At 40.5% G+C, this 13891-nt stretch overlaps 1 protein-coding gene across 1 annotated transcript; it reads right to left on the bottom strand.

The window, feature by feature from the left end:
• Positions 1 to 4091: 4091 nt before the first annotated feature.
• On the bottom strand, positions 4092 to 9275 carry LOC112296217 (protein ZAR1-like). Its single transcript, XM_053922019.1, has 4 exons — positions 8616 to 9275; positions 8008 to 8100; positions 6229 to 6303; positions 4092 to 4318 (listed from the first exon to the last, which is right to left on the bottom strand). Exons 1-4 carry the CDS (start codon positions 9264 to 9266, stop codon positions 4175 to 4177), a joined length of 963 nt encoding a protein of 320 aa, XP_053777994.1. The 5' UTR covers positions 9267 to 9275; the 3' UTR covers positions 4092 to 4174.
• Positions 9276 to 13891: the final 4616 nt, after the last annotated feature.

Genomic DNA, 13891 nt, shown 5'->3' with positions numbered 1-13891 from the left:
ACTCTAGGGGACATATTGGTGAAAATATTGCTGTGTGATATAGCTGAGATTTTCCTGCCTATGTTCTCCTGTAGGACTTCTATGTTTTCACAACTTATAGTTAAGTCATTTATCCATAGAGTATATTTTTGTGTATGGTAAAGTTGATGGTCGAGTTTCACTTTTTTGCATGTAGCTGTCCAGATCTCCCAACACCATTTGTTGAAAAGGCTACATTTTTTTTTAATTTTTATTGTTATTCAATTACAGTTGTATGCCTTTTCTCCCCATCCCTCCACTCCACCCCAGCTGAACCCACCTCCCTCCCCCTTCTTCACCCTCCCCCTTGATTTTGTCCATGTGTCCTTTATAGTAGTTCCTGTAATCCCCTCTTCCCACTGTCCCCTCCCCACTCCCCCCTGGCTATTGTTAGATTGTTCTTAACTTCAATGTCTCTGGTTATATTTTTTTTGCTTTTTTCTTCTATTGATTATGTTCCAGTTAAAGGTGAGATCATATGGTATTTGTCCCTCACCGCCTGGCTTATTTACACAATGGAATTCTATGCAGCAGAAAGAAAGAAGGAGTTTATACCCTTTGCAACAGCAAAGGGATGGAACTGGAGAGCATTATGCTAAGTGAAAAGGCTACATTTGCTCCATTTTATGCTCCTGCCCCCTTTGTCAAATATTAACTGACCATAGAGACTTGGGTTTATTTCTGGGCTCTCTATCCTGTTCCATTGATCTATGTATCTGTTCTTATGCCAGTACAAGACTGTTTTGATTACAATGGCCTTGTAATATAGTTTGATGTCAGGTATGGTGATCCCTCCTACTTTGTTCTTTTTCAAAATTGCTGTGGCTATTCGGGGTCATTTATGCTTCCATATAAGTTTTTGAAATGTTTGTTCTATATCTGTGAAATATGCCATTGGTACTTTAATAGGGATTGCATTGAATCTATAAATTGCTTTGGGAAGTATGGACATTTTGACAATGGAATACTATGCAGCAGAAAGAAAGGAGGAGCTCCTACCCTTCACAACAGCATGGATGGATATGGAGAGCATTATGCTAAGTGAAATAAGCCAGGCAGTGAAAGAAAAATACCATATCATCTCACCTATAAGTGGAACCTAATCAACAAAACAAACAAGCAAGCAAAATATAACCAGAGACATTGAAATAAAGAACAAACTGATCATAACCAGAGGGGAGGGGGGAGGGGGGAATGGGGAGGGGAGAATGGGAAGGGTTGTCAAGGAACATCTATAAAGGACATATGGACAAAGCCAAAATGGGGTAGGATCAAGGGTAGGAGGTAGGGATGTGTGGCATGTTGCAGAGGAGGGGGGTGTAGACAACTGTACTTGAACAATAATAAAAAAAGGCAGAAAAAAGTTTTTAAACTTGTTTTTATTTTTAAAAAAATTTTTAAAAGCACCTCTCAAACAGCACCAAGTCTCAAAAGGAGCTCTCAGTGCTATCAATTACAATTGCAAATACAATTATGCCTCCCTGATCATTTCACATCCCTAATACTTGAGATGATTATTTCACACCTTGCTCTCCCTCCTCAGCCTCTCATCCTCTTCTCTTCCTATCTGCCTCAACCTATGACTTTGCTTCATAATCCACTGAATAAATAAAACAAATCAGATGATCTCTTCATCCCCAAATCTATAAGCCTGTCTTTATCTAATTAACCTATGCTCTAGGTGCTCCATCCTTTTAAAATAAAGGGAATATAACTGCTCCCATTCAGGCCGAATAACTCCACTTTTCTCTGGACCCATCCTTTCTCCCTTTTCAAGGACTTCACTCCTGAGTGTCCTCTCCCTGCTGCTCAGTCAGCTCCTCTCTGCTGAATTATTCCCATGAATATGCGAACTCACTCAGTACCTACCTTTCCCACAAATCTTCTCACTATCACCAATGTGGTTTGTAACAGCAGAACTTCTAGAAAGTATTATCTCTATTCACTCCCTTGAGTCTATTAACTCTGCCTACCACCCCCACCAATTCACTGAAGATTCTCTTTTCAAGACCACCAGTCATCTTTATGTCACCAAATCCAATGGACATGCCTATCTTCATTCTTCCCACTCACCACAGGATTTGATTCAGTTGACCACTCCCTTCTCATGGCACCATCCTCTTCCTATCCCTCTTGATCACTTTTTGTTCTAACCTCTAACCTTGCTGCTCAGAGTGTGACCTTCAGGACCAGCGGTGTGAGAGCATCTGGGAGCCTGTTGGATTTGCAGACCCAGACCATAGGCCTACTGGATCAGACTTTCCAGTGAACAGAACCACCAGGGAACTCCTGGGACATTGAAGTTACAGGATCACTGCTCTGAATGATGGTGTGCTCAGAATCCTGTGCTGTACTCTCCTTCTAGGTGATCCCACCCAGGTCCATGGCTTTAAATACTACGTATTTTTTTACCTCCAAATCTCTCTCTAGCTCTGATTTCCCTTCTAAATTCCACATTCATACACAGTAGCCTACATGACATCTCCTTTGGAATGTCTCCAATATTTCAAACTTAATATGTTGAAATAGAAAACCTTGCCCACATTACTACATAGCTCCACCTAAATAAGACAGCTAAGTTTACCAAGTCCTCAGAGTATTACAGGTTCTATCCTAAGTGCTTAACAAGCATCAGCTCCTTTAGTCCTCATCCCACCACCAAGAGACAGGTACAATTACTGTCCCCGTTTTACAGAAGAGTAACTGACACAGAAAGAGTCAGTTACAAAAGAAAAAAAGCAAAAATATAACCAGAGACATTGAAGTTAAGCACAATCTAACAATAGCCAGAGGGGAGTGGGGCGGGGATAGTGGGGAAAGGGGTTTTCAGAACTACTATAAAGGACACATGGACAAAACCAAGGGGGAGGGTGGAGGTGGGGGAGGGAGGTGGGTTTGGCTGGGGTGGGGAGAAAATTCACACAACTGTAATTGAACAACAATTAAAAAAAATTTTAAAAAGTCAGTCGCCCATACATTTCTTAAGTACCACTGCCATGATTTGAGGTTAAGTCATCTGGCCCAGGAACATGCACCTGTTATTTCTCTCAAATTCATCTGCCCATAGCTCAAAACAGAAATGTATAAGTCATCATTTATTTCTTCATCACCCACTTCCAATCCTGCACATCTCTCCATCTCCATGGCCACCACCCATGACCTGCCACTATTTTTCTCTTGTGTTCATTAACCTCCTAACTGATCTCTCTCCTTCCACTCTGCCAGGTCTTTCCTCACAACAGTGAGTTTCTAAAGTAAGAATTCATGTCACTACCATGTTGAAAGCCCTTCATGGGCTGCCATATGCTGGACCATGGCTGAAGGAACCCTTTGTGACCTGAGCCCCATCTTGTCCAGCCCACAGCCCACAGCAGCCTCAGAGCTCCTATTCCTGGGACATGCCCAATACATGTCCCACTCCCGCAGGGTCTTTGCTGCTCCTGTTCCCTTGGTTCAAAACCATCTTCTTTTCTCCCAGCTCCCTCATCCTGCAGGTCTACATTGTCATGTTGCCTCTTCCCAACCACCGTACCTAGAGGATCACTGTCATAGCACCATTTCCTCTGTAGAATGTACCACATCTGAACCTGAGAGAAAATAGAAAGGTAGTAGTGAAGGCCCAGGGGCACAACCCTCATCCATCTGGGTTCACATCCTGGCTCTATCCTCTCCTCTTCTGGAATGAAGGGATATAACAGTCCCTACTTCCTATGGCTGCTATGATGAATTACAACAATGTTTGGCACTACTACATGCTATTGAAGTGTTTGCTATCCTTATGATGTGTACTTGAGGGCAATGACCTTGCCCCTAGATCATCTCTATATTCCCAGTGCTTAGAACACCCAGCTTATAAAAGTTTTTCAAATGAACACTGTTCCTCTTCATTGTTCCCTTCATATAAGTGACAGTATATAGCATTTCCCAATGGTATGTTGATGTTTTTATCTGGAGTCACCACTTAGTGTGACTTCATGGGCTACTTTACATGCATTTATTTCATTCTAATCATATGGTACAATTGTTATACAACCTATAAAAAGTACAAAAGCCTAATTCACTGTCCCAAACTGGGTCAGAGCTAAAATGCAAAAAAAGGGTCAGTACAGTAAGTAACAAGAAGAGCTGCAGTGACCTGTACAAATCATACTGCCTGTCACATGATGCATTTAAGGCTATAGATATTGCCACAGGAGAACCTCTTGTCTTTGCAGCGGCCACACAGTTCCTGTCGATGAGGTCTCCTTAGATCAATATGTCTTTTCTTTCGAGGACAGGAACAACGGGACTTTGAACAGGACTTTAGAAAACAAGGAACAGTTTGGACACATGATCAATTTAGTGTTTGAAATGTAATCCTCAAACCAAAATACTTTTATCCACCACCCCCTCCCTGGAATCTTTATCCTCTTTTGAATCCTAGAAGTCCAAGACCAAGTTGTACAAAACCACTCATATCCCATTAAATGCCATTTCTCAAGATGAATGATCAAAGATGATCTTTAGAATATCACTGAACCAATCAAGAAGATCTAATGTAAGAGAAAAATGTTTTACAATTTAGAGTTTTGTAGAGTATGTTCACTATGTAGGTGGTCACATTTACAGCCAGGTGGGAATGAGGGCAATGAGTTAGTATTCAGTTACTTGATTATCTACATTGGAACCTTTGAAAACACCAGCACAGTGATTCTCAATCAGTGGCATCTTAGCCACCAGCAAATATTTGGCAATGTCTGGAGGTATTTTTGGTTGTCACAACTAGGAGGGAGGGTTGTTCTAGAAGGATCTAAATTTTTTTTCTTTCTGAACATGCCTGCTCTTTACTAGAATTTAAAGTGTTTTTAACCATTATCCCATTCTATCTTCTGAAAAATAAAATTATATCCTATGGAAATTGGTATACTGCTGTGGTCTACCCTCCCAACCCTACTAATCTTTAAAATTGATAATCACTGCTTTATTTTCTGCATATGTCCATAGCCAAAGAGAGTAAGTCAAGCTTTACCTTTTATATTATGAAAATAGGCATTTTCATTTTCCAAACAAGAGTCTTAAATATAATTTATCAAACATTGTACTACATTTATATGTTCCACTATCCTATTGATAAGAATTTCCTTACAAGAAAATTCTATTAGCTAAAACTCACATGGTGCTTACTATAGGCACTGTCCTAGCACTCTACATAGATTAATTAATTTAATTCTCACAATACCCTTTCAAGGAAGAAGAGGCTCAAAAAAAATCAGGGCTTACTCTGAAGGTAGATTCCTGTTTATGGCAATGATTAATTAGATAGTTTTAACCAAGTCTCCTGCTTAGGACAATTAGAAAAGATGAGGTAAAAAAATAATGATAATTTTTAAAAGAGCTGTTTAAAGGCACTAGAGAATTATCCAAGCATTGAAGAAGGAAACCCAGAAACAGAGATGAGCCTGAATTTTAGGACTATTTTCTTTCCTAATGTTTCTGCCAACTCTGGAAGAGGTGAGACAGTAGGAATCTGAAAATGAGTTAAACAGAGGGATAATCTTAAATATGCCAAAATGGAAGAGTCCTTGTGAACAATTCAAGTTTTGTGTTGGGACACTGAAAGGCTACACCCTAAGAATAAGGATGAGCCAAAACTTGACCAGCCTCCACAGATGCCAAAGCCTGGCTTCCAAATAGCTCAACCCCAACCGAAAAATAGTAAGCTGATATTGTCACTGTCCCCATCTGGCCCACAGAAGCAAATAAATCTTCTGTGGAACAAGATACTATCCTAGGCCTCAGTTATCACTGAAATTTTTCATATACAATATCTAGCACTCAATCAAAAATTACCAGGTACATGAAGAAACAGAATAGCACACTTGAACCAAGGGAAATAAAGAGAACAACAGGACTATAGGGAATGGAGTTATCTGACACAGATTTTAAGATAATTATGCTTAATATATTTAAATAAATGAGACTGGTATTTCAGCAGAGAACTGGAAGCCATTTTTTAATAAAAGGCATACAAATTCTAGTACTGAAAAATGCCAAAGCTTGGCACATAATAAAACCTTAATAAAGGTTACCTAATAAATTATTATGTCCAAACTATACAAAGAGTGTTTGAGGAAAAACACACAACCCCATACATAAACATACCTCATAAGACAACTTAAGACCATATCTTTTTCCCATCCCCCCAAGACAAAGAGTGTTCTGTATGCTTACCTGACACTGGATCGCTTCTACCCGATAAGGGTTAAAACTCTTGTAGCATTTGCAACAGAGTTGTTTGAAATAAACCTAAAGAGAAATTTGTCTTTTTTAAATCCAAGTTTGCATGTATCCTGGGCTCCCAGTTTTTAATTTAAGTAACCCACTCCCTTCCCTTGTGCTTTGTTTTTGCTCAACCTCTACCCTGAGGTCTTTAGCTCCTCTAGTGCTTAGTCACTTTTTCTTTCTCTTTGAACCTCATTTTCCATAGCTGTAAAATCAGTGTCCTACTCTTACTTTTCCTATGATTCTGACAACTACCCAATAACATACATAAAGTACCATAGTAAAAGTCTTCAATGGGCACCAGCTTTTACAATTTCACTCACTGTGCAGCTGAACCCTCGACCTTTTCCTTTTGCCCCAGTCCATTAGCCCCTGCTTTCTTATTTTTCCTCCAGTATTTCCCCACCTGAACTTCAAATTTCTTGTGTTACCCACCAATTCATGTGGTTTCTAGGCTTTGTGTATTTCCTCGTGCACACTTCCTCCCTGCCTTACTTGAACTCCTATTTATCCTTTCAAATCCTTCTTGGACATTATAATGCCTTCCCCTGACAAAGTCAGTCATTCCCTCCTGTGTTATTTCTGTACCATGTCCATGCCACAGGTGCTTCTGCATTGTCACCAATGCGCATTCTGTCTGCGTTACTACTATCAGTATAAATGTCTTGAGGATGAGTTCTATGTCTTGTACTTTGCATCCTAGTGTCTTGGAGTGTTTAAATTAAATCCACTGTTTTTCTTCCAGCCAGAGAATTAAAGTCATTTTTGTTTAGGTAAAAGATCTATTCGCCTCCCGGCCTAGTGAGTGGCTAGCCTGAAAAGTCATGTTTCCATTCAGGTCTTGGTATGTCTTTCTCTCTCCCTCCCGTTCTTTCAGAACAGCACAGGGGATTCCAACTCAAATGCTTGTAGAAGTTACTGAGATAGACCAGGTGTAGACTGTTACAAAATGAAGGGCATGTACCCAGAGGAGAGAAGCTGCTCAGCACCAGCCTACTGTTCTTGTACTGAAACAGAAATCTATGATGTCCAGGAACATCTGGAAACCCAGACTCTGAAATCTTTCCCAATGCAAATATGCTGACAACTAATCAAAGTAAGGGGGGAACCTGCTTAGCCTAATGGAGTCTCTCACAGGCTAGCCTCTATAGTAAATTCTTTCTCTTGCTGCCCCACCTGGTGGACTGACAGTGGAGCTAATGCCCAACCCTGTTCAAAATACACCAACTGAAAAATGATTATAGAAAGTCCCAATTTCCACAAGAACAAGAGTTCATCTAAATAATCTGACATTTTGTCCAACAGAACTACCAAACCCAACAGAACACCAAGACTAGGGTCAGCAGCCCGGGAGGTCATCTGAACTGACCCCTTCAATTCAGTTCTATTCATTTTCTCTGTTCTTTTTTAAGATTATATTTATTTCTAGAGAGAAAGGGTGAGTGTGGGAAAGAAGAAAGAAACATCAGTTGGTTGCCTCTCGCATGCCTCCAACCAGGGACCTGGCCTGCAACCCAGGCATGTGCACTGACTGAGAATTAAACTAGTGACCTTTTGGTCTGCGGAACAATGCCCAACCCACAACCAGTCAGGGCTCAATTCATTTCTGAGCACCTATTATGTGCTTGGCATGGAGGGTGCAGAGATGAATGAGACAGCTCCCTTAGGAAACACATCCTTCCTCTACATAACAATTTTGCCCACTATGTCCCACTAACTTTTACTCACCTTACTAGTTCCAGAAATGCACCATACATAAGCACTCTCCCATCTGGTCTTACAATCTTTACAATGAAAGTAGCCATATTTTCGTTCCAAAAACTGCAAATAAAAGGGGAAGACTTTTTTATTATCCTGGGGTGGGGGGGAGCTAGATCCTTCTTTGCTTGTGGCTTTTTGTAGGAGATACAAAAAGCCTCCTTAACCTCATTCACCGCTGTTCACAAGGTTACTACATTAATTTAGTGTCTCATCTCTGAAGGATTAATCTGGGATTCTTCTCCCTGCTCTCACATTTTTTTGTTTCCACAATGCCACCAGCACGGTCTCCCTAGAAGAAAATTCTGATCACATTTTTCACCAACTTGAAGTCCTTCTTTGTCTCACATTCCCAATTAATAATGATTGCCAGACTTCTGGTCTCCGCATGCTTAAAGCTGGCAGCCTCCTTCACCAAAATGTTACAAAACATGGAGGCCATGTAAATATGTGTTTTCAGAACTTCATCCCATCAAATAAAGGAGAAAGGGAAGATTTTACTCTTATTGCCCCAGAAATGGAGGAGGACAGAGAGGAAGACACTAGCAGAAGTCTGAGGAGGGGAAGACAAAGTTCACCTGGAAGTTGGGTTTCCTGAGCGGGTGGGTGTCTCTCTGGGCCTGCTTACTCTGTGTTTCCCTAGGACTCAAGTCATCTTCCTTCCCCAACTTGTCCTGCTGCCAGAGTTCCTCCTGCTTGTCCTCTTGCAACCTTGGCCTTGGTTGTAACTTCTGCTGCTGATGGGTGGCCTCTGTGGAACCAGAAAGCTCCTGCCTCTCCTTGTCCTTCCCATCCTCCTGCAGCTGGACCAAACCCCTGAGGCCTGTCACTGGTGAATAGAGGTCCCAAGCTGGTACTGGTGCCTTGGGGACCCTGTGGCCCCAAGGAGAGCAGCTGTGCAGGGTTAGAGGGCCCAGTGAGCACTGCAGGGACCTGTCTACTCGCAGGCTCACCTGCACACCCACCTCCTTGGTATTGGCCTTGCATAGCCGCAGGCTCAGGCTGGGATTCATCTGTGAGAGAATGGCCTTAAGCTGCTCCCTCTTGTAAGGCTCCATGTAGTAGGCCCAAGCATTCGTGGGCACCACCAGCCCAGTCCTGGCCAGGAAAGTGGGGGCACCAGCGTTTTGCCTCCAATAGGACTGTTGGTAGTCAGAGAGTCCAGGCTGGCCTAAAGCCAACTGTGTTCCCTGGTACACGCCCTGGGGAACACAGACAAAGTGCTCCATCCGCTGGCCAGGCTTAGTGCAACATCTTGGTACAGTTTGTGTCCTTGCTCTGCCTTCCACCTTCACTGCCCCTTCTTTCTCCTGGTCAAGTTGGTTCAGGTTCATCCCTATCTTTTCCACTTATTTCAGGTTGTGATGGGAGGGGCTGCCTATTACCCTAATTGAAGGGGTGATGGGAGGAGAGGTACCTACCTACAAAGGCCTAATTGCTGCCTGATTCAAATTGCTCTTACCTGTGTCTTCAATTCACTGCTCCCAAATCTTTTTCAAAGGTGTTTTTGATTGCTGACTTATTCACAGGCTTGCTATAAGTAGCCATTTATTTATTCCTATAGTAACATACCATTCTAGAGATCCTATTTTAAAGCATATAGTAAAATGAGAAAAAGGGGAAATTATTTGAGCAGCCTTATACTAGAAGAGTATAAGGGAGAAAGTACATTATGGCAGGGCTAATGAAAATAAAGACCAGGGGAACATCGAGCATAAAGTTATGGGGAGGAGTGTACATGGTGAGAGAAAATATATTTCAGAGGGTTCTATGACATACCACAGGTTCAGTCCGCTCTTAGTGAGGACACCCCCCTCCAAAGATGGGGGAAGCAAATTGTTCTAATTTAGAGGGTAAATGCAGATTTAATAGCAGGATAGTTAATTATGTGAGATCAAACCTATTTGAATGAAAACTACGCCTTGTTATCAGGCAAGTTACTTTACGGATTCCCCATCTGACAGTACTAACCAATTTATGGGATGATTGTAAGACTAAATGTTATTGCTTGTGAAGCACAAAGTGGCCTAACTCACATGTACAGTAAGAAGCAGTTACTGTTACACAAGGATCTCAGGCCTGTGTTCCTTTGCTACTCAGATTCAGGTGACCATAAACGTTGGTATCTCTGTATTGGTCAGGCTTCCTGCTGCAGCTGAGGGTTGTGATCAAACTGAATAACCCCTGGAATGACCCCTGAGGAACACAGTAGAGCCCACATTTTTTCTTTTCTTTCTTTTTTTATTTATTGATTTTTTTAGAGAAAGAGAGAGAGAAAAATATCAATTTGTTCCATTTATTTATGTATTCACTGGTTGATTCTTGTATGTGTCCTGACCAGGGATTGAACCTGCAATGTTGGCATATCAGGCAACGCTCTAACCAGCTGAACTACCCAGCCAGGGCCAGCAGTAGGAAGAATTGTTTTTAAAGCACAGAACTTCCAGCAAATGCAAATACTAAAATTTACTTTGTAGCATAATTATCAATTTTTTGGTCTCAGTACTCCTTACACTCTTAAAAGTGATTGAAGGCCTCAGAGAGCTTTTCTTTATGTAGGGTAACATGTTAGAAATTAAAACTGAGACCTTTTAAAAATATTTAATGATTCACTTTAAAATAAAAATAAACCCAATGCATATTAACATGAATAACAATTTTTGAAAAATAACTCTTTTCAAAAGAAGAGAGGCACTGTTTCACAGTTTTGCCATTCTCTTTAATATCCAGCTTAATAGAAGATGGCTAAATTCTCACACGTGTTTCTGTGTCTAGTCTGCTGCAATGTGTCGCACTGGTAGAGGTCTGTGAAGAAAACCCAGCCTCATAGAGGAAAATATTGGCAGGAAGATCTCAGACATTCCACGCAGCAACATCCTCACAGACATGTCCCCCAAAGCAAGAGACATAAAGGAAAGAATAAATAAATGGGACTTCATCAAAATGAAAAGCTTCTGCATGGCTAAAGAAAACAGCATTAAAATGAAAAGAGAACCATCAGTATGGGAAAACATATTTGCCAATGATACCTCAGACAAGGGCCTGATCTCCAAAATATATAAAGAATTTACACCACTCCACTCCAGGAAGACAAACAACCCAATTGAAAAATGGGCAAAGGACTTGAACAGACACTTCTCCAAGGAAGACATACAGAGGGCCCAGGGACATATGAAAAGATGCTCAGCATCACTAGCCATCAGAGAGATACAAATTAAAACCACAATGAGGTACCATCTCACACTAGTCAGAGTGGCCAGCATAAACAAATCAACAAACAAATGTTGGAGAGGATGTGGAGAAAAGGGAACCCTAGTACATTGTTGGTGGGAATGCAGACTGGTGAGGCCACTGTGGAAAACAGTATGGAATTTCCTCAGAAAACTAAAAATGGAACTGCCCTCTGACCCAGCAATTCCACTGCTGGGATTATACCCTAAGAACCCTGAAACACCAATCCAACAGAACCCATGCACCCCAATGTTCATGGCAGCACAATTTACAATAGCCAAGTGCTGGAAGCAACCTAAGTGCCCATCAGCAAATGAGTGGATCAAAAAACTATGATACATTTACACAATGGAATTCTACTCAGCAGAGAGAAAGAAGGAGCTTATACCTTTTGCAACGGCATGGATGGAACTGGAGAGCATTATGCTAAGTGAAATAAGCCAGGCAGTTAGGAACAAATACCATATGACCTCACCTTTAACTGGAACATAATCAACAAAAGAAGAAAGCAAACAGAATATAACCAGAGACATTGAAATGAAGAACAATGTAGCAATGGCCGGAGGGGAGTGGAGAGGGGATAGTGGGGGGAGGGGTCTACAGGAGCTACTATGGAGGACACAGGGACGAAATCAAGGGGGAGGGTGGGCATGGGGGAGGGTGGTGGGACTGGCTGGGGTGGAGTGGAGGGATAGGGAGAAAATGCAGACAATTGTAACTGAATAAAAATAAAAAATTAAAAAATTAAAAATAAATAAAATAAAATAAAATAATTTTTTTAAGAAAAGAAAAGAAAACCCAGCCTCACACAGCAATGTAGCTGGGTAAAAAGGAGTATTTTAATAGTCTTCAATTAATTGTGGGTATTTTTTTCCATACTACACAAAAACTACTACCAAAAGTGATAGTGTCTTAAAAGTTGCAATGTGGAATCTGAAAGCATGTCATGAACTGTTCATATTTTTGTTACATTAAAGTCTTTTAGTCTTTCTTGCACCTGGAATAATTTTTTTGTCCATACTGTAACTTTAGACACTAAGTATTTGGAAAGTGCTCATGTTCTGAATTACAGATATTGCATATATTGACACATTGCATTAAACAATATTTTTAAATCACATTCATTACTTCACTGAGGTTATCAAAAAAGATTTTTAAGATTGGGAGATGCAGAGTTTAACAAAATTGCAATTCTCATTTGAAAGCTCACATTGTATGAGGGGTAACAAGTTGCTGTCGTTTTCCCTCAGTGACAAGTTCACTTCATACATTTTAGAAAAACGCCTCCCAAATCACCCAACTCAAAGTGACTTAGTTTGTCATTCTTTCTAGTAAAAATGGCTTTCTATGAAGAAAATTCTAATTCATCTCACAACTCAACAGATGAGTGATTTCTAGCAACAACTGTACTCAAATATACAAAAATGCATTTTGTTAGGGAAAATCTTTAAAAGATGTGCTGAAGGGTTGGCCTGTGATAACACTAATTTTTAGTGCTCTGTTAAAGACATTTTAAGTTAAAATGGCCTTTTGTTTTTGTTTTTGTTTTTTTACAAGCACATGGTCATGAAGAGTACAGTGACTACTAGGACATTTAAAGCCACTGCATGGAATCCTATCAAGTGCCCTGAAAAAGTCAAAGCTTTCCTTCTTTTATTAAATCCTCATCATGTCCTCTTGTCCTAACTATATGCTTTCTCTTCAAGACAAAGGGTTCCTGTTTTCTCCTAATGATTCTGCTTCTGACATTGCAAAGCACGTATATGACAAGGGGCTGATGGGTGAGTCGCGTTTTTCTCTTGAGAATGAATAATGCTAATTCTCCATGTATTTATCTGGTTTCACAAACATTTTTAAAAAGTGTTAAATATATAATTTTTTAAAAGAAAAAACAATTATTTGAGGGCATAAGCCTCAGCTGAAGGAGACCACTGTATGACCTTCTTCAGCTACCTCACTGAGAAATGGTGAAGGGGCCACTATGCCAATCCCTGTTTTTGACTTTGAACTGCTTGATGTACATGAAAACTGTTCTTTTACAAGTAAAGCACAATGCAGCTAACAATTACACACACTTTCATTTTAGTAAACCTAAACAAATTAAAAGGAAAGAAAAACTACCTTAAACAAATTATAATAGATTCTCTTTGGTCTGTTCTATGTATAAAATTGAGTTTGCCACAAAGTTAATTTCCACTTCATGTCACTGCATGTGTTCTCTGAACTACTACAGGTCAAGAAGGTATAAAACCCATTTGTGCTTTGCATTTTTAATCCAGTGTCCATGACACCAAAATTGTGAGCGAGCGGGGGTGTCCTTCCTCCTTTCCTCTGGTTCCTTTCTATGTGGGAAGACTCTGTCTTGCCATCCTACAGGGAGCTTTCAGCGAATGTTCTTCCTTTGAACTTTCCCCACTTCATCTTGACCCTTTCTTGTACCATAGTGATAGGACTGTTTCAGCTGATGTCACTTAATTTTACTAGCCAGAGCAATTTGGATTTTGTGTTGTTGTCGTTGTTGACACTAATACAGGTGTCCCCCATTTTCTGCTCTTTTGCCTCCCTCTGCAATTTGGACTTTTTAAAAAAAGATTTTATTTATTTATTATTTAGAGAGAAGGGG

This window comes from Desmodus rotundus, chromosome 3 (assembly GCF_022682495.2).
Source record: "Desmodus rotundus isolate HL8 chromosome 3, HLdesRot8A.1, whole genome shotgun sequence".
Lineage (NCBI taxonomy): Eukaryota > Metazoa > Chordata > Mammalia > Chiroptera > Phyllostomidae > Desmodus > Desmodus rotundus.
This window is presented reverse-complemented; position numbering and strand designations above follow the sequence as displayed.